This window comes from Diabrotica virgifera, chromosome 7 (genome assembly GCF_917563875.1).
Source record: "Diabrotica virgifera virgifera chromosome 7, PGI_DIABVI_V3a".
Taxonomy (NCBI): domain Eukaryota; kingdom Metazoa; phylum Arthropoda; class Insecta; order Coleoptera; family Chrysomelidae; genus Diabrotica; species Diabrotica virgifera.
The window spans coordinates 219,644,576-219,670,826 of record NC_065449.1 but is presented as its reverse complement, the minus strand read 5'-3'; the positions used below and the strand labels follow the sequence as shown (position 1 = coordinate 219,670,826).

The following is a 26,251-nucleotide window of genomic DNA, read 5'->3' as shown; positions in this document are numbered from 1 at the left end:
AGTTTTACTTTAAAGTTAATCGTTTCCGAGTTATAAACAATGTAAAATTGAAAAAAAAAATCGAAAAATTACGATTTTCAAGATTCAAATACACACGTAAATTTTTTTTTTGAAATTACGATGTACCTAAATTCAAGCTCAAACCTTCTTTTATCATCTCTTCACAAGAATTCTTGGAACGTTTTATTCTAAAATATTGTTTTTTTTTTAATTGTTAATGAAGCACATAATAAGAGAGGACGGGCTATCGGGCTGCATTAACAATTAGAAAAGAGTGTTTTAAAATGCAATAAGCCCAAAATTACTTATCGGTAACTGATAAAATAAGGTTTGAACTTGAATTTAGGCCCTTCGTTGTTTCAAAAATAATATTCTTTACTTGGGTTCTTAAATCTAGAAAATCGCCATTTTTCGATTTTTTTTTTAGTTTTAAATTGTTTATAACTAATTGTTTAAAAAATGAATTTATTAACGTTTCGAAACGTTAATAAATTCATTTTTTAGTAAAATTGTGGCTTATTTCCCATAAAAAATAAAAATGCCACAAGGAAATAACTTCAGAACAACACTAAAATATTATCTATCCGAGCCGAAAAATTTAATTTTTATAATTTTTTAAAAACAATTTTTTTAATAAATGTAACAATAACTCCGAAATTATGGCATTTAGGTACAGGGAATATAACCTGAAAAATAATCAGTATTTCTTAAGCACGTGAAAACGCAAAAAATATACAGGATGTTCCTGTGTTTCCATACTTTATCGCTACCCTGTATATATAAATACCTATAAAAGAAAATAACTAACAAAATTTTATGTCCTATTCTACAAAAATTTGCAGTTTTATCATGAAGACTAATTAGGTGATTTATTAAACTCTAATTTTAGGGTTTTATTGATCGAAATGGATACGACGCAATAATGGAAGAAGCTGCACGAGTAAAGAAAGCCATAGACAAAGGCGACTTTGACGAAGCTCTTAGTCTATGGTATAGTATGGAATCATTGGTGGAGGTTGAGACACGTGGAATTGATTGGTATAATGTCTTTACAGGACGAGTATCTAATAATATCAGGGGTTTGGACAAGCAAAAAACAGGTAAATATAAATTAACACGTTGAGCGACAGAACGTCTATAGACGTCTAATTTCCATTGATGTAATGTGACGCAACGTCTATAGACGTTGCATTTATTCCTATTCTACTTTGCAAAATACATATGTCACAACACTTGCTTAAGCATTTGACGCATTGTCCGTCAACGTGTTAAGCAGAACAGTTGGGGGGCCAGACGTAAAATGGTTTAAGTGCAGTTTTGACAGTTCTGAGATAATCAGCTTCAAAGTTGTTTGAGTTTTATAAATTCTAGGAGTCATTAAACTAAATTATGTCCAGTGTACAATGTATTATAAAATGATAAAAATATAAGGGTATATTATTACTCTTAGCACATCCTTCCTTTTTTCAATTATTAAAAAATGTACTTGAATCCGTACATGGTGTTGATAAATGTTACTGGTAAAACGGTTCTAGTGCAGATTTTAACTACACATTACTAATAATTTTTGTCCCAGCTGTTATCCACAGTGTAACTACAATTGGCACGTTGCATAATACTTAATTAGTCTTTAAAATTGGTCACAAATCTAATATTTATTTACTTGAAATTAATCATGTATTAACATGTGTTTACACATTACAGAATACTAAAAATAATTTTGTGGTAAAGTGGTTCAAGCGCACTTAAACCCGTTTATTACTATTTTTTTTACAGAATACTAAAAATAGTTTTGTGGTAAAACGGTTCAAGCGCACGGTTAAGCCTGTTTACTACCAAAACAAACTGCAAATGGTTTGAGTGAACTAAATGTAATGGCGATAGACGGCGACTCTAGTGTGAAATATGCTTAAATCGTTTTATCACCAAGTTCTAATACCATTTAAGTATGCGAATCTGTACTTAAAGTAAATTTTAAAAAAAGTGCACTTAAAACCCTTTTACTTCTAACCCCCTCAATTATTGTATGACATAGATTTAGACAGTAATTCGTTTAAAGACATTATGCATCAATTATACATATTTAAACTGTACCTACAAAGAAATTTAATTTAATAACTAAGTATTCATTTTCTTAAAAATATAAATAGTCCTGACAATACAAAAAGAGAATTCATAAACTTCTAGATCAGTTTATGTACTAGGTTGTTCAATAAGATTTGCGGTTCGATCAGAGAGGGCACTTTTAATGGCCTAATTTTATTTTGTTACGTTGGTACACTCTTCATATTATGAACGTATGTAAAGTTTCATTTCAATCTGTCCATTCATTCTTTGTTTACAAGACATTTATTATCGACTTGTCACAGTATTTTTACAATGGAAACAATCAGGTATGCTGCAGTGATTGAATTTTTATTTTTGGAAGGTCTAAAAGCAAAGGAAAATTCTGAGCGAATATTGAAAGTGTATAAGAACTGTGTATAAGATGGGTTTATGAATTTAAACGTAATCGTACAGGCCTTGAAGGCGATCTACGTCCAAAAACAGCAACAACAATGTATAGCACTCGCACCGTTGTAAGGAAATGTTGAAGGGTTTGTACACAATTAACCCTTATAATCCTCATTTAAATAATTACTACTTCCTCTGCTAACTACATACTTTATTTATGTCTTCGAAGTTTATTATAAACAATAATATTAAATCAGCCGAGGCATGTCGCAATTCTACGTACAATAATATAATTCATTCTCCCGTGTTTTGTCGTCTGTATTATATTTTATTCTTAACTCAAAACAATACGACTTATGGGTTCACCTGCGGTCATTGTGACTCCACTAATACATATAAAGTTATTTAAAATTAACTTAAAACATATTATTTTATACAGATTGTCCTAATGATATTACATCTCCCTGTTTTAAAATGAGATATATTCATCATCGCCTTTTTGGAGATAGACCCTATATCACTTATATAGTTAAGGTCCTGTATCGGCCGCTATAAGACACTTAACTTAACAAAAATCCTATTATACACACAAGTTCATTTTTTCCTTATACTAAACTGGTATTTTATAAAAACTAAAAATAATTGTTTATAAGTAATTGTCACTAAATCACGTACTAATTTTTCGATTATTAATTCACTTTCGTAAAACAATGAATAAAACTTATCCTAATTTTTAGCCTAGTCTTTAGTCTTTTTAGTGTACTACTTTAATTTACGTCATATAAGCAGTGAATAATTATTAATATTCTTCTTAGTAAAAATTTAAGGCTACTCTATTAATTCCTCTATTTTAGTCTTTTGGTTAATTACTATTCGTCCCTTCTTTTAAAATACTTAATAATAAAAAATTAATGTCTCTTGCTAGAATAAATATTAACAAATGTCTCTCATCATATCTAGTTTAAAGAACATTTTTTAGGGTTCTTTTTTCTCTAATACTAACACTAAGGTAACTAACACTGTAAGATATTGTCTATCCTTTATTCAAACACTTCCATTATTTTCCGCGAAAATTTAACCTAAATTCATTATCTACATTTAAAATTTAAGTCATTATAATTTAGGTTCTTTAAAGATTTCAAAAAAAAAAATTCAAGCTTATTATTCTTAAATATAATTCAATGATTAGCTACTTATTTGATTAGTATCTTCTTAATTTTGCTTGTTTTCTTGCAATTTTTATGTGTCTTCTTTCATTTTTCCCACATATTTTACTAAAAATTCTCCTTTTTTCTCTTCTTCTTCTTGTCTGGTACTACAACTATATATTTCTTCATTTTTCTTCATATAATACCACTTCTACAGTGTACATACTTCATCTTCATATAACAGTCATTTGTCATTTAATCATCAATATATCATTTCATAATATAACGTCATAATAATCACTTCTTTTACCTATCCCTCAATGCCTGCGTTCGACTAATCAAAGTGGTTTCACTCGAAAGGAAATTTCCAATTCTTCTACATATTCCATATAACAATCATAATACTCAATACTAGCCACGAAACCTCTGCATTTTACCTAAATAAAAGCGGGTATACCTTCGTTGCATAGATCAAATTCTTCTACATATTTCACGACATTTCCCTTTGCTTTAAATCCATTGTATAATCACGAATAATCATGAATAAAATAGGTCTCTTTAAAACACAGAGTGGGTCTCTAATAAGCTTTCAAGCTTCTATAAATCGCTTAGTACCTTCTTAATTCCACAAGAGCAGTGGGTTTCTTATTGTCTCAAATTGCCTCATAATATTTAGCTTATAATATTGTTAGTTCTTCTTGTAATCTATATAGTTCTTCTCCAAATTCCTTATCTCGACTCATCAGGTCGGTTCGTTAAAAATATGACGCTTGCTTATAGCAATATTAATCTTTATAAGAGCTTTACTCTTATATCAACGTATGTCACCCCTAATCATTATTAAAAAAAATCATTTATATATCACTTATTACACAAAACTTATTAATTCAGGTTCATATCATACAAAATTTAACACAAAATCGATGAAGATGTATCTATAGATATACTCAATAAATATCAATAATAAAAACAACTGGGTATTAAAATTCAATAATAGTATACATATTCGACAAAAATTCAATAAAAATTCAATGATAGCATATACCAAAGTTAGATAAAAATATTCAAAATCAGTTCATATTCCAAATTTGATAGATATTCTTAAAAAATTCAAAAATAACCATACCAAAGAATCGAAATCGAATAGAAATTTTCAAATAAATTCAATAAAATTCGATAGTAAAGATAAATATTCAATGTTCAATAATAATATATGAAAATCGAGGGAAGCATTTTTAATAAAGGTTGACTAAATTTCTTACTTACATTTTAACACTTGTGTCTTTTTCACTGGGTTCCTGTTCGGTTCCTGGTCCATTTTCCGCCGCTTTTTTCAATTTGTGGTTACCATCTTACTGCACACAAAAACCTATTTCGCAAGGGTCGTCATGTAAGGAAATGTTGAAAGGTTGGTACACAATTAACCCTTATAGTCCTTATTTAAATAATTACTACTTCATCTGCTAACTACATACTATATTTATGTCTTTGAAGTTTATTATAAGCAATAATATTAAATCAGCCGAGGCATGTCGCAATTCTACGTAAAATAATATAATTCATTCTCCCGTGTTTTGTCTTCTATTTTATATTTTATTCTTAACTCAAAACAACACGTCTTATGGGTTCACCTGCGGTCATTATCACTCCACTAATACATATCTTATAAGGTTATTTAAAATTAACTTAAAACATATTTTTCTATACAGATTGTCCTAATGATATTACAGCTCGTGCTCTAAACATCGCGTGCGTTCGCAAAACGATTACTTCACGAACTATTTCATAAATAACTATTATTTATATATTTATTTTATTGTTATTTTTTTTCAATTTTCACATGGATTTATAAATTCAAAACATTTTTAACCTTGTCGTAGCATCATCAATGAAATACGCCTTTGCATCCAGTAAATGAAATTGTTGTCAGTTGGTCGTCACATCTCATCGGACTGCTTCCATGTTTTCGAGCAGGACTCTGTATGTTTCCTTTAACAAAATGTTATAGTCGGCTCGCTAAACTCGGACACAACTTGCTAGTGATTTTAGTAGGTAATTTTTTAGTTTTTGGCCAATTTTGCCAAAATTGGCACAATTAGTAACTATTTAGTAATTATTAACTAATTAGTAATTATTTTTTTGCCAATCTTACCAAATTGACCAAATTACTTACTAATATCACTAGCCAGTTGTCTCTGAGTTTAGCGAATTGACTATATCTTTCGACATCGGCATAGTGTCACAATGTTAATCATTTTTATAACTTTTATTATGTAATTTAAGGATCATTTGGCCCCATTCTGTGGCTAGTTCCATTTACTTGATACATAATATACGTTGTTCACTGATGATGGTCCGACAGGACAGAAAACGTTTTGAAATTATTATAAATCCATTTGGACATTGCAAAAAATGGCACTATTTCACATTGAAAGTATTAACTTCATCTTAAGTTTTTTTAAAATTTGAAAACATTAAATTAACTAAGAGGTAAGCTGCCGTCCTTAGGAAAAACGCCGTATCTGCAGAGAGATCGCATTTGAGTAAAATCGGTTTTTGTTTAAATGTCTAGCCGTTGAAAACTATTTAGAATTTTTTTTTGTTTTCTAGTTTATATACATAATAAATATCATAGAATTCATATTTATAGATAAGATTGGCAAAATATATTTTATTTACTCTAAAAACTCATGTTACCTACTGCGTTCTTTCTAAGTATACTACATAAAAATTAACTTCTTCCTCCTTAGAAAGAATGCAGTACTGCGTTTGCGCTAAGCATTTTCTTATTTTATAATACAGTAGGCTCTCTCTATAACGAACACGGTTATTACGAGGTTTCGCTTATAACGAGGTACACTAGATGTCCCATAAAATTCGTATTGAACTGAACATTTCTATAACGAGGAAAAATGAAATCGTAAAATATGTATCTTTATTATTGTTTATCTATTTTTAGCGCTGTAATGGCTATAAGTAAATAGCCCAACTACCTAGGTACCTGTATAGATAAATTCCCAACATCTGTGCGGTTCTCCAGGGTAGTACTTAATTAATACTCCGTGGCGTTACAACCCTTCGTGGGTTTTAGCCGACTCGACAACATGCCTCCACTGTTTTCTGTTGAAGCCGACTCCACTGAAGATATCGAGAGTAGTGCTTTAATAAAAATCCACGCCTACCTATAATAAAGTTCTTCCTGTTCTGTTTATTTATTAGCCGATACTAAATATTGTAAAAAAAATTATAATTTATGATGGCGAAGCCTTATTGTCGAAGAAACAATATTTAGCAACTTATATTGCTCCGAATGGCATCACTATATAATAGAAAGTTAATATTTTAGACAGCGATATAGGTATGTATGCACAATTTAATTGTTGTATGATATAACGAGATCCGCGTATAACGAGGTAATTAGTCTGCCATTTCAGTTCTCGTTATAGAGGGAGTCTACTGTATAATAAATACAATATAACGATGAAAAAGGAGAATAAAAAACATTTTTTATAAAAGTGTGTCATGAAAATGGATAAAAAAAGTGTTGGAAATAATTTTGGAATTAATAAGTTTGCCGCTAAGGGGCGTTTCTTGAATTTTAAAATTAAAATATTCCAGAAACGATTAACATTTACGATCAAGTTTATTTTTAATTATTAATTATTATACATTGATTTAACTATGTACTTTTATAACACATTTGTTATTTGGAAATTCTACGACGTACGGCGATCAAAATACTTCGTACCAAAATTCCTATTTCGAACAAACTTTATAAAATTTGCACTGTTTAAAATGCCTGATGTAACGTAGCAATACAATGTCGCATCAACAACAATATTCATATACATAGTTATTTCTTGATCACCAACAACTCAAACATATGTGTTTTTAGATTTTCTATTGATAAAGAAAAAATAGCCTTCTGCAGTATTAACTTTGTTCTATTTTCTATTTGACATATTTAAAAAATTATATCAAACAACCGATCACGTTGAAAAATGGCAACAAACTAACCTTATTAAAAATTTTACACATGCTGTAAAAATCTGTCAAATGCTTAGGCAGAACGCCGCATCTAGTGCCTGCTTAGGATAAACACGGCAAATGACCTTTAAATACGGCGTTTTTTCTAAGTATTTTTCAAATGACGCATTTATTCTAAGTATCCATGAACATGTTTGCAGATACGGCATAAAATGCGTTGTGTTTAATGTATTGTGGCTTAACTTACGTCATTTTTAGTAAGCAAATAAGATAGATATGCACATTTGGGTTAGAAAAATGTGTAAATCTAATTTTCTCAGATTTTTGCAGATACGGCGTTTTCGCTAAGCGCGGCAGTAAGGCAGGGATGTGTTATTTCTTCATTAACTTCTGCTCTGAAGAAGCCATGCAGAATGTTTTCATAAATCATAAATAAAAAAACTACTCAGAATCGGAGTGTTTTAATATTCCGATATATTTATTTTTCTTAGTTCTTCTTCTTCTTCTTCTTCTTCTTCTGCTTCTTTTTGTGTAGACATGACTCTGTCTGTTTTTAATGTCCCTCTAGTAAGCTTTCATTCCATCTTCTTCGTGGTCTTCCCACTGATCGTCTTCCTATATTGGGGAACCGTCTCTCGCGCCTCTTTACTGCTCTATTTGTTGTCATTCTGTTTAAGTGATCGTTCAGTTCTTAATATTCCTTATACTCCAGGGAAATAGGCTAGAAATAGACCAAGTTCGGGACACTCAAAGATCCAGGTAGCTGACTGCTTTATTAGTTATTTTAGACTTATAGGAAGAAAACCTACCTGTTTTCTGCCTAGAGTTCGCGTCCGTTTTTTAATTATTAACAATTTAGTGCATAAATCGCAATTTTTTCGATTTTTTGCACGCCATTCAAAAGCTAAATGGTTGACATAAAATTCCAAAATTTAATTTTTTGAACATTGAAAAAACCTTCAAAACCCGATTTTTGAAAGTTAAAAAGTTAATTGGTTGCTACGCAAACTGCAAAATAAGTGAAAATCGTTGCTTGTTAATAACTTTTACAAAAACTACTTTAGAATTTTATTGTGTCACCCAAAATTAGGTATTGGGGTACTTAACAAACTCTCAAAATTTAAGACCGATTCATTGATTAGTTTAAAATGTATTCTATTTGTTTATCCCAGAGACCTATATTCTGCAATAACATAAGACATAAAATAATGAAGATAGGGCGATTCTGCGTATGCCAAATTAAATTAGAAAAGTGATGATATCAAATTGTAATAAAAAATGATAAAAAAATGATCTAATATAGTCAGAAACCCTAATGCTAAATTTTTGAAATTTTGCAGTTTATAAACATTTAGAATAACTTATATTGTCCGTAGAAAGAATCATTTTACATTTTCAAAATACTGGTATTTTACGCGAATTTTTAAAAGTGTAGTTCAATAATTGGCGACTAGTCGTGGTAAGTGAAGGGGGAGCTGGGAGCCGACAAATGCATGAGTTCAAAAACTAAAAAAGGCAACTTAAAACTACTATCATTTACTATATCTCGGGATCCACTGAATATATTTGGATCTTTCATTTTTTTTTTTTTAATTTGTATGTTATTTTTCTGTACATTACAAATATGCAATTTGTCTAGACATTTTATTTGATTAAACAATTTGTTTACACAATTTTTGAAAAAATAATTTTTTCCAAAAATCCATGTTTTTGATCATAGTAATATTATTAATCATAGAAAATGTTAAGGTATACTTTTATAAATAAATTATCTTCAATAAATAATTATCTAATAAAAATAATTTATTTATCAAAGTGTACTTTAACTTTTTCTATGATCATTAATGATACTATTGCCCGATTTCACCAACGATACCTAAATATTTAAGAATTACCTAAGTGGGTTTAGGCACTTCCTACCTCTAAAACGGATTTCACCATAGGATACGAATTGCCTAAACCGTTTAAGCATTACCTTACGTTAGGATACGGATTTCGTTCTCCCTAAACTTTAGGTATTACTTATCGTTGATAGTCAGGTTATATTTTTACAATTTTGACTAATGTACTTGTGACGTTTGTCAATAATTTGCTTCTTACTTTAATTTTGCTGTTATTCTGTAATTAGTATATTAGTTGAAATTTTGTATTTTCTTTTATATTATTAATATAATATGTGTTGGAAAATATAGAAAATCCTTTGGAGTTTTTTACAGGTCTATTGACAAAATTATGTAGTCTACCTACTACCTAACAAACTAGTGTTGTGTTTCAAAAACCCATTCATGATTATAACGAAAAGTGTGTCATTAAAAAATTAATAATAAAAAACAATTTTCAACATATTATTTATTTTAAAATTATTTCGTTAATGACAATTCAACCAACTTCAATTTTTCGTCATATGTGAAATTTACAACTCTTTTCTTTTCCTCAATTTCACTGTACATACAAATAACATACAAAATAACTATAATAGTACAAAACTGAATAAAACCAAATTGGCAAACAAACAATAATGACAAATAATCGAAAAAGTAAGAAAATGTCATCTTACTCTTCTTTTTATTTATCAAAAATAGTTCAAACGCACCGTAGGTAATACCTAGGAAAGCATTTCCTAGATAAGCAGTTCTTTTAGTTGTGAAATGCGATTGTTTCTAAGTATTGACTTAAGAAGTTCCTATCGATAAGAATTACTTAATAAGGCAACTGTTTAGGTATCTTTGGTGAAATCGGGCATATGATTAAAAAAATAAATTTAAAAAAAATATTTTTTCAAGAATGGTTTAAACAAATTAGACTGTTTGTTAATTAATAAATTTATAAACAAATTGCATATTTTTTATATACGTAGAAATTACATACAAATTAAAAAAAAATAAAGATGAAAATCCATTGAGTTGATCCGAAGATACAGAAAATTGTATTAGCTTGAAATTGCTTTTTCGGTATTTTAACTCGGTGGATTTATAGGTTTCCCCTAGTAACCATTTGAACTACATTTTTGAAAAATCGTAGAGAGTCCTGTAAAGATACAATGTTTGTGCAATTTTTTTAGCAAAAAATACAAATCCCGTTCTTTAAAATGGCCTTAATGAGATTCTTTAATCATTATAAACAAATTAGCTGTGAATTAAAAAGGAAACCTATGCTAACATTGTCCCAATTGAACCATGTCTAAACTCATTTATTTTAAAATCCGTGTTAAAATATTTTCGAAAATATAAAAAGATTGTTTCTAATGATAATATTTTTAAAGTTATTCTAAATGTTTATAAACTACAAAATTTGAAAAATTTGGCATTCGGACTTTTGGCTATGTTAATTAATATTTTTATCTTTTTTTAATACATTTTGATTCTAGCAATCTTCTACTTTCATGTCGCATACTCAGAATTGCCCTATGTTCATTATTTTTTGTGTTATGTTATTGCAAATAAACGTCTCTGGGATAAACAAATAGAATAACTTTTAAACTAAATAATGGATCGGTCTAAAATTTTGAGCGATTGTTAAGTACCGGTATACCCAACTTTTGGTAAAGCCCTAAAATTCTAGGTTAAAATCAGTAAAAGTTACATATTAACAAAAATCGATTTTCATTTATTTTGATATTTTTGAAGCAACAAATTGACTTTTTAACATTCACTAATCAGTCTTTTGAAGCTTTTTTTATGATCTAAAAAATCAAATTCTGTATTTTTATGTCAACTATTTAGCTTTTTAATGGGGTGAAAAAAATCGAAAAAACGCGTTTTTTGCACTAAATTGTTAATAATTAAAAAATGAACGCGAACTCTACGCAGGAAACAGGTAGGTTTTCTTGCTATAGGTCTGCAATAACTAAAAAAGTAGTCAGCTACCTGGATCTTTGAATGTCCTGAGAAAATCCTCATTTCTCTGGACTAGTAGTGAAAGACGCTTTTTAGAAATTATAATATACTGTTATATTCCTATTTGATAGGAGAATTAAAATTTATAATTATAAGCAAAATTCAAATTAATGTAAAAGATCTTCAATTTTCTCAGCCACGGGCATGTAAATTTAGAACAACCTGTATACAACAAATTATTATATTTAGTTTTTAAGAAAGTGATTCGAAGAAGTGTACGAAACTCGGTAACAATGCGCCTAAGATAAACAAGTTGAGTGACGCGGACCATTATAGTGTTTCGCGGAAGATACGATCATTAGCCTACGCTAAATAAGACTCAGTGAAATAGATAATAGGTCATTAAGTTTTGTAAAAAGTAGAAAGTAAGTTTAAATTGGGAAATGATTATTTTTTCTTGAAATCCATTAAACATATTTAGAAAGATTAAAAGTTGGTATTGAGGAATACGGCGAATTAAAATTTGTAGTGGAATGTTGATTTTTGAATCTGGAAGGGATATTGAGAAAGTAGGGGATTGAATGGGGATGAGAGAGCAGAATGTTTTGAGCGGTAGAGAGGTGAAGTCCAGTGGTGGACGGTAGTGTACGAAGAGTGAAAACGCCGGTATAGTTCCGTGAATGTGAGTACCCATCGGAACGAGAGGTAGGCCGAGTCGAGAGAAAAGAATCTCCTTGAGCAAAGAGTGTCCCGGTAGCTGATTGAAGTGGTTCGAAAAAGGTAGAACACTGCATCACGAGAAAAGCAGGAACGTAGAGCTGTACGAGGTTGTTTTCAAAGGAGAATATTACTGGAGGCCAGGACGAGTTTTTCATCGCAACCAAGGGTAGGAGGAAACGGGTTTTGTGTGAGGACATTCGCAGTTCACCAGATAAAGGTCAGTCTCATTTGTCAAGACATGAATGTATGGGTTTTTGTATTAAATACCACATTAAAAATTTAAGAACATAATCGCTAATATCAGAAGATTTTCATCAAACTTAAATCAATTTGTTGCTAATAAATCCTAATAGTTTCATTATTAATAAAAGTTTTAAATTGGAAACCAAAAGGAAATAAGATTCCCATTTTTAAATGTTTGTATTAAATAAATATAAGATCTAACAAATATTAAGCAGTAATTGCCATTTATATAAAATAAACAAAATTTTGATTTATAATTGTAATCCATATGTGTGTATTATTTTATTTTTTCCTATCCCGATTAGGAACCACTGAGAAATACTTAGAAGTCACGAAAGTAAGTAAGTAATTTTATGATTCGCCCTGAGATTGAAAACATATTGATATGTGATCTGGTTGATTAATTAGATTATCATTAATGCATTAATTAAATTAAATTACATATAAGAATATCATCACATATGAATAAAAAAGATCACAACAAATGTCGTCCAACGTGGAAAGCATTGAAAAGTATTTCTAGTGGCAAATTTGAAGGATAGAAAGAGAAAAGCCGGTGGTTGGAAATTTATATGCCTGTGGTAAAAAGTGAGATACTTACAGTTGATAACATAAAAATTTAGATTTCTTTAGGTACAAATTTTACATAACTGATTTAATACTTTATTTTTACGATATTTACATTTGATATATTTATTGAAAATTTATAATATTTGGGGGAGAAAAAGTCGTTTTGGGTAACATACTATTAAAATTTCACATTTGGCGGGGATAGTACTTCTTGAAAACAAATGTCTGTGACAGGAAGCCAAAGCAAAGACAACAAAAAAACAAAAAGAACATTCAGATCAAGAGGAAAATTCAGACAAAGAAGATATTTTAAACACAACAATCATGGAAACAGGAAAAAAAGAATTGTCAGAATTAGAAAAGATATTACAACTTATGCAACTCCTGTCACAAAAACTGGATAAAATGGATGAATCACTACAAAAACTGGATAAAAATCAGGAGGAAACAAGACAAGCAATGGATAAAAATCAGGAAGAAACATCAAAGAAAATGGATGAAACACAACAAAAAATGGATGAAACACAACAAAAAATGGATGAAACACAACAAAAATTGGATCAAAAAATGGATGAAACAAAAAGAATAATGCAAGAAAATCAGAAGGAAACAAAACAAGCCATAGAAGAAGAACAGGACAAGGAACATGAGAAACAAAATACGGACGAATCAGGAAAAGAACAAACAATGGAAATGAATTTGGCAACGAAGCAAGGACAAAGAAGAAAAAGGAGAAAAAGTCAGAAAAAGATAAAAGAAAATGAAACCTGTGGCTCCTCAAAAGAAGAGTTGAGCCCAGAAGAAGAAAAATTGAGAGTATCAAAAGCAAAAGAAACCTGTGGCTCCTCAAAAGAAGAGTTGAGCCCAGAAGAAGAAAAATTGAAAGTATCAAAAGCAAAAGAAACCTGGGATTCCTCAAAAGAAGAGACGAGCTCAGGAGAAGAAGAAATAAAGCTAACAAATGAAAGTGAAAAGAATATGATTGAAACAGTGGTATTTGAAGAGGAGATATATGCAAACGAGGATGCAGAATGCACGGTAAACATATGTGAAGAATCTGAGGAAAAAGACAGAAAATTGATATGTGGAGAAGGGAAAGAAAAAGAATTGCGGTTGATGTTAAGAAACTACGAAAATTTGAGCAATGCGGAAAACAGAGTGGCGAAAAAGTACGAACATTCATTTGAGGTGAAAAACTTGGGAAATTTTCGATCAAAGACTTACCCGATTCCATACAAGTATCGACAAGAGATTAAAGTAAGGAAATATACAGAGAGTTGGTTTTGCCTCGAGAAAATTTATTTAAAAATGCAGATAAATTTTATCGAATACAAGGCGGGGATTTGTTATATTCCTATTTGATAGGAGAATTAAAATTTATAATTATAAGCAAAATTCAAATTAATGTAAAAGATCTTCAATTTTCTCAGCCACGGGCATGTAAATTTAGAACAACCTGTATACAACAAATTATTATATTTAGTTTTTAAGAAAGTGATTCGAAGAAGTGTACGAAACTCGGTAACAATGCGCCTAAGATAAACAAGTTGAGTGACGCGGACCATTATAGTGTTTCGCGGAAGATACGATCATTAGCCTACGCTAAATAAGACTCAGTGAAATAGATAATAGGTCATTAAGTTTTGTAAAAAGTAGAAAGTAAGTTTAAATTGGGAAATGATTATTTTTTCTTGAAATCCATTAAACATATTTAGAAAGATTAAAAGTTGGTATTGAGGAATACGGCGAATTAAAATTTGTAGTGGAATGTTGATTTTTGAATCTGGAAGGGATATTGAGAAAGTAGGGGATTGAATGGGGATGAGAGAGCAGAATGTTTTAAGCGGTAGAGAGGTGAAGTCCAGTGGTGGACGGTAGTGTACGAAGAGTGAAAACGCCGGTATAGTTCCGTGAATGTGAGTACCCATCGGAACGAGAGGTAGGCCGAGTCGAGAGAAACGAATCTCCTTGAGCAAAGAGTGTCCCGGTAGCTGATTGAAGTGGTTCGAAAAAGGTAGAACACTGCATCACGAGAAAAGCAGGAACGTAGAGCTGTACGAGGTTGTTTTCAAAGGAGAACATTACTGGAGGCCAGGACGAGTTTTTCATCGCAACCAAGGGTAGGAGGAAACGGGTTTTGTGTGAGGACATTCGCAGTTCACCAGATAAAGGTCAGTCTCATTTGTCAAGGTCAGTCTCATTTGTCAAGACATGAATGTATGGGTTTTTGTATTAAATACCACATTAAAAATTGAAGAACATAATCGCTAATATCAGAAGATTTTCATCAAACTTAAATCAATTTGTTGCTAATAAATCCTAATAGTTTCATTATTAATAAAAGTTTTAAATTGGAAACCAAAAGGAAATAAGATTCCCATTTTTAAATGTTTGTATTAAATAAATATAAGATCTAACAAATATTAAGCAGTAATTGCCATTTATATAAAATAAACAAAATTTTGATTTATAATTGTAATCCATATGTGTGTATTATTTTATTTTTTCCTATCCCGATTAGGAACCACTGAGAAATACTTAGAAGTCACGAAAGTAAGTAAGTAATTTTATAATTCGCCCTGAGATTGAAAACATATTGATATGTGATCTAGTTGATTAATTAGATTATCATTAATGCATTAATTAAATTAAATTACATATAAGAATATCATCACATATGAATAAGAAAGATCACAACAATACATACATTAGAGTAAAAATATAATTTTAAAATATTTTAGGTGCACCTAGTGTTACAGACGACCTAGCCACCATTATGAATTCTAAAGTTGCTCCTGCGTTAAATATTACCAAAGAGTGGGTTGACCAAAGATCTGAAGTGTTTGACTCTTTAGGAAACGACTTTATGAGACCTGTGACGCATATAGTTGAAGAACTTCTTAATACTACAGATTTAATTGTAGCTGTGTACAACGGACAATTGGATTTAATTGTGGATACACCTGGTATGTACTAATCACTATTTTCCACTGTCGGACTATTTTGTCCACTGCCGAATATAGATCGCCTTCGTATTTTTTTTCATTTATTTTGATCTTGTGCCCCTCTTCAAGAGGTATATATTAGTATTATGTTCTTAATATGGTTCTTTTCATGAGCATTTTTCAATGCGTCACAAATGATAGAAAAAAAGGTAAGTCCGTGATAATATAACAGTTATTCTAACATGACATTTTAGTTAAATCTGACAGTTGTCAAAATTTATTTGCAATTGGGCATAAAAACAAATCAATTGTCTTTATTGCATTTATAAAATGGTATTTTCTTTGATTTGCATAGTTTTATAAATTATACAGATTTTATCGTAGATATATTATATAATTAGTAAATAAATTTGTTTCTATTATAGCGCCATCTATCGACAACTAGAATAATCACCGAACTAGAATAATTACCAAAGTAATCACCGACGTACCTTTTTTTCTGTCATATATAATTTAATGCGTTAGAAAGAAATCGAAAAACTGAAAGAAATCGAAAAATTGTGACGCACTGAAAAATACTCAAAAGAAAAAGCATACACTTCTTTTTTCTTATATGGCCTTTGGGAACTGCGCCCATTTAGCCAGCAACACTTCTTGAAATCGACGCCTCACCATACACCAAGACCATTACGAATCCATATCCGAATCCATTACAAAAACAATCCAGGGTAGGTAAGGGAAAAAAAGTTTTCGCACCCAGATCCCAGATCGTGCAGGGTGACTAACCACATACTATCTATCTAATCAGCCCTAAACATCCATCCTTGGATATAGGCCTCCTCTTCCTTCTTCCATGCCTCTTTATCTTGGGCAATTTGCATCCATTTTGACCCAGTGTGTTTCTTCAGGTCATCTGACCATCGCATCTGTGGCCTTCCCCTTTTTCGGTTGTGGTTCCATGGTCTCCAATGTATTACCATCTTAGTCCATCTGTCATCCTTCTGCCGTAGGGTGTGTCCGGCGAACTTCCATTTAAGCTTTGCTACTTGGGTAGAGACGTCTTTCACTTTTGTTTTGTTACGGATCCATTCGTTTCTTTTCCTGTCTGATAATTTAATGTTCAGCATTTGTGTTTCCATGGCTCTTTGTGTCTTTGCTATTTTTTCCATATTCTCTTTTGTTAACGTCCATGTCTGAGAGCCATATATTAAAACAGGGAGTATACATTGATTGAAGACTTTTGTTTTTAGGTATTGCGGGTATTTTCTGTTCTTTAGAATATAAGACAGTTTTCCGAATGATGCCCAGGCCAACCTTATTCTTCTCTTTATTTCTTCGGTCTGATTTTCTTTATTTAATCTAGTTATTTGTCCTAGATATATATATCCTTTTACTTGTTCTATTCTTGTTTGTGCCACTGTAATTACTAGTTCTTCTTGTTGATTGGTCATGGTTTTTGTTTTACTGTAATTCATCTTCAGTCCTATTTTTGTCGATTCTCTATCTAGTTCTTCGATCATTCTTTGTAATTCTTCACTTCTTTCTGCTATTAATACAATATCATCAGCATATCGTAAGTGATTCAGATATTGCCCGTTTATGTTTATACCCAAACCATCCCAGTGCAGTTGTTTGAACACATCTTCTAGCGCTTGGTTGAATAGCTTGGGCGAGATGGTATCTCCTTGTCTTACTCCTCGGTTTATTTTAATAGGCTCCGTTTGTTTCATTAGCTTGATAGTTGTGGTTGCCTTATCATATATATTTGTAATTAAGTCGGTATATCTGTAGTCTATTCTGCTGTTTTGTAGGGAATTCTTTACTGCCCAGTGTTCCACACTATCAAATGCTTTTTCGAAGTCAATAAATGCCATGTATAGCGGGATATGATATTCGTTAGCTTTTTCGATTAATATCTTCATCGTTAAAATGTGGTCACTTGTACTGAAGCTTTTTCTAAATCCGGCTTGTTCTCTTGCCTGGTATCCATCTAATTTAGTTGTTAATCTGTTTGTTAATATCTTGGTTAATAGTTTGTACATCACATTTAGTAAAGTTATGGGTCTGTAATTCTTTAGATCCTTTTTATCTCCTTTCTTAAATAGTAACAATGTTACTGCTTCGTTCCAAGTGTTGGGTATTTGTTTTGTCATTAATATTTTATTCATAAGTGTGTACAAAACTTCTCTAGTTGTTTTCCCACCATTTTTTAGCATATCTACAGTTATCCCGTCTTTTCCTGGCGATTTATTATTCTTCATCTCCTTGAGTGCTCTTTTTATGTCATTCTTACTGATTTCTGGTTGTAAGTCGGAATTGACATTTTTTATTTTTATTTGTAATTGCTTAAGGATTTCTTGTGTTGGTTTCTGTTTTGTATTGTAGAGGTTTTTATAATATTCTTGTATTATTTGTATAATTTCTTCTATATTATTGGTCTCTATGCCTTCTCTGTTCTTTATACTATTAATCTTTATGCTTCCAAGCTGTGGTTTTAAGCACTTCATATTTTTATTTTGTTCAATGGTTTTTTCTATTTTTTCTTCCTGTACTCTCCTTTGACTTTCCTTGATGTTCCTTCTGATAGCTTTGTTTACCTCTTTGTAATCTACTGTGAGTGCTTCTCTTATCTTGTTCTATTAATGTTTTTATTTTGCTCATGAGGTTTTTTGTTTCCTGGGATATATAGTTTTCCTTTTTTATTCTTGTTTGTGCTACCTCTTTTCCCGCCTTTGCTAATGTATCGGTTAATAGCTGATTTATTTCATCGATATTTTTGTTTTCCAAATCTCTAGTGGCCGGTATACTTTCCCTTATTTTTTGTTTATATTCCTCTTTTGCTTTCTTAAGTTTTCCCATATCTAGTTTCGATCTATTTTCCATTTTCTTTTTTGTTTCGAATTGGCTATTAATGCTGAGTTTGGCTCTGACAAGTCTATGATCACTACCGGTTGAGAAACGATTCAGCACTGTAACATCTTTGATGGTGGCTTTTTCTGTTGTAAGGATGTAATCTATTTCGTTTTTAGTATTGCCGTTGGGACTTATCCATGTCCATTTTCTTTGCGGTTTTTTGTTAAAAAACGAGTTCATAGCAAAAAGTTGTCTTTCCTCCAAGTAGTTCATTAATGTATGTCCTCTATTATTTCTTTCGCCGTATCCATATTGTCCTATTCTGTGTTCGTCTTCGTCTATTCTTACCCCTAATTTGGCAATGAAGTCTCCAATTATTAGCGTCAATTTAGTTTTCTTTTCTTCCACAGCGAGTGTTATTTCTTCGTAGAAGTTTTCAATATCTTCATCTTTATATGTGCTTGTTGGTGCGTATACCTGTATAATTTTCAACGACGTTCTTTTTAATTTAAGCATAATGTAGGCTACTCTGTCTGATATACCCTTGGTGGACTGTATGTATCTAACGATTCTCTTGTTTATTATAAAACCAACTCCGTTGTTGGTGTTATCTTCATTACCTTTGTAGTACATCATGTTTCCCGAGTTTAATAGTATTTTTTGTTCTCCTTTTCTTCTTATCTCTGACAGACCGATGACATCCCATTGTATATGAGTTAGTTCTTCTTCTAATTCGTGGAGTTTAGTGTCTTCATTCATGGATCTGATGTTATATGTACCTACGTTTAGTTTAGTCGAATGTTTGCCTCCCCCAGAATCCTTGAGGCGGACCGGTTTGTCGGTGTGGGACTGTGAGTTGTTATCTCTACCCACCTGGGGTAATATTCCGTTTGTTTTGTGATTCGACATGTTTTTCTTTAAAGAGGGTTTTTTGACATTAAAACGCCACGCTTTTCAGGCGGGTTGGCGAGTTTTCATTCCACATACTAAGTAGGAATAATACGGGGTATTACTAAAAAAAACAGTAAAATCCTTTATAAAAGGTATATATTTAAAATCCCTAAAAAGGGCTACATCACAGAACTAGTTTTCGATTGGTTGACCAATCATCATCAGTGCTTACGTGAAGTTTACATGCTAACCACCAAGATATAATTTAACAAAAAAATGAGGGTTAAAGCCATATATAAGTAATCCGTCAAGGAAACATCGGTTGAAAATGCTAACTTAAGCATGGATGTTTGTTAGCATTTTCAACCGCTTAAGTTAACATTTTCAACCCATGTTTCCTTGACGGATTACTTATACAGGACTTTGACCCTCATATTTTGTTTAAATTATTTGGTGGTCAGCATGTAAACTTCACGTAAGCACTGATGATGACTGGTAAACCAGTCGAAAACTAGTTATATGATTGTGATGTAGCCCTTTTTAGGGATTTTAAATATATACCTTTTATAAAGGATTTTACTGTTTTTTTTTGTATTACATGGTATACAGCCAACTACAGGAAAACTTGTTCCTTGTGGGTATTATTAATTTACACGACTAATTTTATAATCTAAAGTTTCAATTTACACGACTTAACATAATTTTTAGAAGAATTTTAAATATTAACGGTTTGCTCAAAGCTAGTAAGTTCATCAGATTATATGGGATTATATGGGATTAACGTTTTCTTGCAATAGATGCATATTCAACAAATTCCTTTTTGTCACATATTTGTCCCATGCAAAAAATATATGATCCAAGTCACTTATTGTATTGCAAATTTCGCACAAATCCGACTGTATTATATTGATTTTATATAGATGTGTTTAATACACTTAAGATTGTTAGTAATAGTTTTATATTTATCCTTCTTTTTTATTTATCAACTATCTATATGACCGGAGATAGATAGCCGACGGTGACATCTTATAAAATTTCCTTCTAGTATTTTACATCAAACATTTTTTTTAATAATATTGATACGTCTTAGACTTCTCCTTCGAGTACTATTCCCAGATGTGAGCATTGATAGCCTCCATGAAAATTTGCTGGATAGTTTTGTCGATCTTTTGCGGCATGTAACCATTGATTTGGTCCTAAATAAGTTCATTGAGGAAGGATTCAGAGCCACGAATATTTTTTTCCACCACGTCATCTCTTTCTGATGAGCATTACTTACAGGACCTCCCCTTCCTAAGTGCCTTTTTTTTTAGGTTGGCAATCAATATGGCAAATTTCTCTGTGTTCTGGGCTTGACGAATTAAGTCATTCCCTCTTGTGTGGGGCCAATCTCTGATGTTTCCGAGCCAGGATTTTTCTTTTTTACTACGCCCCTTTTACCTTCTAGGCCTCTGGATCCCGTGTACCAAAAACAGTTTATTAATAGCAAGCTTAAAATTTGTTAATAGCTTAACGGTGTCTAGGCGGACAAAATTTGATGTACGGGAACCCTGAAAGAGGGGAAGTTTTAATTATGGAACAGGTTACAGGTTTCGAATGCCAAACTACGAAAACGTCCCATGTATTGTGTCGGACAGAAGTTTCATTTGATTTGTTACCCTTTCATTAAACTGTCATGCAAAAATCAGACTGCTATTTACCACCAATATAAATCCTGTCGTTGACATGTTTTACGTGTCGGACTTATTGAAATACCCAACATGTTTGTCGGGTATAATTTTTTCATATACTATATACAGTTTGCCATTGAATAAACTTAAAAACAAACTGCTAGTTTTCACAGTCATAAACTTGTCAGGATTACACGGTCCACAATTAAAACTTACCCTGTTCCAGTGTTCCCGTACATCCAAGTTTGTCCGACTGGGCACCGTTGAGCTATTAAGAAATTTTCAGCTTGCTATTAATCAACTTTTTTTGATACGCGGAATCCAGGCCTATTAGAATTTGCCCTCTAATATTACCTGGAGCTGCTGAAATTCTCTATGGCGCATTATGTGTCCTAGATATGACGTCTTTCTAATTTTGATTGTATTGACCAGATGCGGACGTGTGTTCATTATTTTCAGTACTTCTTCATTCGTTGTTCTGCTGGTCCTGCTTATTTTTAGCATTCGGCGGTACATCCACATTTCGAATGAATTCAGTTTGTTGACGTCATACTGTTTTATGTGCAGGTCTTACAGACATAATAAATATAGTAATAGATACAACACATAACATTTTAGTGTTCTCAAACTTATTGTGACTGATAGAGCGTTTTACGCATGTTCATGAAACCAGACATTGCTAGTTCAATCATCATCATTTTCTTTGCCTTATTCCTATGCGGGGTCGGCTTCCCTAATTTCATTTCTCTACATAATTCTATCTTGGTTCGTATCAATGTTAATCTCCTTTACCAACATGTCCTGCCTTATCGTCTCCCCCAGGTCTTCTTTGGTCTTCCCCTCCTACTCCTTCCAGGAATCTTCACTTCAGGTATTCTTCGTATTGGGTGGTTAACGCCTCGACGTTGAACATGACCAAACCATCTTAACCTATGCTCTCTCATTTTGGAATCAATTGGTGCTACACCTAGACTTTCCCTATACTCATTTCTAATTTTATCCTTCTTTGTCACTCCACTCGTCCATCTAAGCATTCTCATTTCCGCCACATGCATTCGTTGTTTCTCTTTCTTTTTCACTGCCCAACATTCAGTTCCGTACATCATAGCCGGTCTTATGGCTGTTTTATAGAATTCACCCTTCAGCTTCATTGGAATTTTTCTGTCACACAACACACCACTCGCTTCTTTCCACTTCATCCATCCAGCCCTAATTCTACTGCATGCATCTCCATCTATTTCTCCATTACTCTGTAATACCGATTCTAGGTACTTAAAACTATTGATTTTCGCAATCATTTCACCATCTAAAGATACCATTTTATTTGTAGTAACTCCATCTTTAAATCAACATTCCAAATACTCTGTTTTTGTCCTACTAAGTTTTAAACATTTTTCCTCCAGAGCTTGTCTCCACTGTTCCAGTTTTTGTTCTAAGTCTCTTTCACTATTTTCTATTAACATTACATTATCAGCATACATTAGGCACCATGGAATGCTACCCTGTAGTTTCGCTGTTATCTGATCCAACACTAATGAAAATAAATAAGGACTAAGCACCGAGCTTTGGTGCAATCCCACTTTCACCTGAAATTTATCAGTCTCTCCCACACCTGTCCTAACACTAGTCGTTACTCCCTTATACATATCTCTCACAATCTTTACATATTCGCCAGGGACTCATTTCTTGTTGAGTGCCCACCAGAATCTCTCCAGGAACTCTATCATATGCTTTCTCAAGATCAATGAATACCATATGAGCGTTGGTCCCTTTATTCCTGTATTTTTCCATCAGTTGCCTTACAATGAAAATTGCATCTGTTGTTGATCTGCCCTGCATAAAGCCAAATTGATTATCGGATATTTCGGTTTCTTCACGTATCCGTCTATCAATGACTCTCTTCCATAGTTTCATGGTGTGGCTAAGTAGTTTTATAGCCCTGTAGTTTGTACATTGTTGTATGTCCCCCTTGTTTTTGTAGACAGGTACTAATATACTGCTTCTCCATTCGTCTGGCATTTGTCCAACTTCCATAATTCTTTTAAATAGATTTGCTAGCCAACTTATTACTGTTTCTCCCAATGCTCTCCATATTTACCCAGGAATATCATCTAGTCCGACTGCTTTTCCTTTATTTTTTGAAGCGCTTGAAGTTCAATTCAAGTTTTGAAGCAAAAACATTGCTAGTTCAATGCGTCTTCTAATTTATTTATCGAAAGTATCCCTATATAATTTTGTTTGCTTGTTCTTCTTCTTTTTTCAGTACCCAGTCGGATTATTGAACGTTGGCGATCATATTCGCAATAATAACTTTGTTTACGACAGCTCTAAACAGATTAGCGGTTATCTCTAGATACCACGCCCGGAGATTTCGGAGCCAGGGTGTTGTTCTTCGGCCTGGACCACTTCTTCCGGTGATCTAGCCCTGTATTATGAGGTGTAGAAGGTTATATCTCTCTGAATGTCGCATTACATGGCCGAAATATTGTAACTTTCGATGTAAAATTATTTCATTTTTTCTTGTAGCAACTTATAATTGGGTTGAAAATATTGCGTTTAAAGGAAAAGATAAGTGGGAACATGCAGAAAGGATCGAAATATATAACGCTGTCGACTATATTCAACAAGGCTTTTATAAAAGAGCAAACAAATTTGCCTTTTACTGGGTAAACCTAGCAGGTCATATGGTAAGTATTTAAGTAATTTTTGATTAATTTAAGAATAGTGTGCGATTTTGTTCACAATTCTGTCCTCAAGACAGGTTTCTCCAGAACAATGCCAGTCGTATTTCCGCCCTATTCAAGATGTATATCATTATGCCTCCATACATTTTTGGCGTTTGTAACTCCATGCAATTTTACTTATCAGTTTTGACTATTCTGTTTGTATAAACTGATTGGTTTTAAAGTCTATCAGTAGGGCGCTAGCCTAGCTGTAGACCCCCACAACAGCCACAACACAAAGACTACTAGAAAGGGCAGATATGAGAGTATGTACTGATAGGAATTACTGAAAATATGCGTAACGTACAGTGTACAAACGAATGAATACTAAGTAGAAAAAAAAATAGAATAGAATAAACCACATAAGCAGAATGGGGAAGACACGTGTAGCCAAAATAGCAAGAGATAAATCACGAATCGGCGGACCGCCCAAAAGATGTAGTGACACTTTCCATAGAGGTATCCTTGCCGGCGCTAGGGTATAAGGTGCCCGCCTACGAAACTAGCACTGGCGCCCCCCTCCCCCCCCCCCCCCCGACACACATACACACAGATACTCATACAACCCCAGCCTCAGGGAGATTATGTATGTTCTAATGGAACAGTGAAGTGAGACTGCGTAACCTGGAGTGGTACCTATCTGACCGCCCAAAACCTGGAGTGGTATCTATCTGACCCTCAAGCTATACCACCACCCCTCCCCATCGCAGTAAATAACGAATGAAGAGGCTTTGTACTGAACGTTACCTTGGGTTCTTGGATGTCCTGGGTAATGGCACATCCTGTGTATTACTTTATGTGGTTATACCACCTGATTTTAGGGGTAGATAGAAGAGCTTTTACCCCATTAATGGCTTCATTTTGGACTTGTGTTCTAAAAATGTGTGTTCCGGGCAACGAGGCACCGACTAAAGTCGGTGTCCCGCTATCCGCAAATATCTACGGAAAATAAAGTTCGGTTACAGTTTTATTGTGCCCATCATCTGACAAAACAACGTCACTTTAACTTTTTTAAGAAATTTGCTAAGACAATTAAGATTGTTTTTTTTTGTCATTTCTTCTTTTTCAGCTTTAATTTTTCCATTTGTACCCCAGATATTGTTTTGAATCCACTGTTGTTTTTAACTAAATGAGAATAATAACTTTAAAGCCTCAAGATTATGCTTCTGCAGTAATGTGAAACCGTAATTTAATAATAGTACTGAGTACTTAACAAATATAATTTTATATTAATTGAATACAACACTAGATTTTTTAACTGCAGAGTACACCTGACAAACTATCCTGTATTATAATGACATGAAATAATACCAAATCTAAAGAGCTCTAAACTAGATTTTTTGTAAAATGTTTATTTTAAACGGGCTCCACACTCTCGGCGAAGTTACTTCGCCAGAGTTGACCGAAGTCCGAAGTACCCTCTCTACACACTCGTTCGAAGTGCGATACCGACAAAGATCTATACGATACCGCCAGATCCCTTTGACCAGACCGACAGAGAATGGAAGTAGAACGAAGTCAGGCAAAGTTACACAAGGTGGCCGTCTACACTCCCGTACTTGTTGAACCTAGATCGACTTCGGCGAGAGTGAAGTGCGGACTTTAAACGGGCTCCACACTCTCGGCGAAGTTACTTCGCCAAAGTTGACCGAAATCCGAAGTGCCTCTCTACACCCTCGTTCTACATCGCGAGGAACACATTCAGTGCGATACCGACAAAGATACCTTTGGCTCGGACGCGCCAGACCGACAGATTTCGGAAGTAGAACGAAGTTAGGCAAAGTTAGACAAGGTGGCCGTCTACACTCTCGTCCTTGTTGAACCTCGATCGACTTCGGCGAGAGTGTGGACGGCGCTTTTGTTTTTATATGGGATTAATACTTAGCTTGGTACCTATTAATAGGTACATAATATTTAAATTAGACAGGCGGCAAGAAAACAGTATCAGAACCTTGTTTATTTTACTAGAAATCATTCATTTCTATGCGGCATTGCATATTTTTGTATATTTTACATGTGTGATATGCAAAAATAAACAAACACAGATTAGGGTATTATGACGAATTTAAACCACATTTAAAAAATTAATTTTGCTATTTAAGTATTTTGCATAACACAAGCAGATAAAAGCTCATTCTGGCGCCCCCCCCCCCCCCCCCAAACAGGGGCGCCCGCCTGCAGTGCATCCCTTGCAGGCCCGTTATCGCCGGC

General features: G+C 32.7%; 1 protein-coding gene across 2 annotated transcripts in view; it reads left to right on the top strand.

Moving 5' to 3' along the window:
- The window catches only part of LOC114330950 (retinoid-inducible serine carboxypeptidase), a 56,495-nt gene that overhangs the window by 27,303 nt on the left and 2,941 nt on the right, over positions 1–26,251 (top strand). Inside the window, exons 5-7 of one of the 2 annotated variants that reach the window (XM_028280401.2) lie at positions 890–1,100; positions 15,700–15,924; positions 23,844–24,004. In XM_028280401.2, the coding sequence (XP_028136202.2) occupies positions 890–1,100; positions 15,700–15,924; positions 23,844–24,004 (597 nt within the window). The remainder of the gene's footprint in view (positions 1–889; positions 1,101–15,699; positions 15,925–23,843; positions 24,005–26,251) is intronic. The other variant, XM_050657158.1, reaches the window with a different exon arrangement.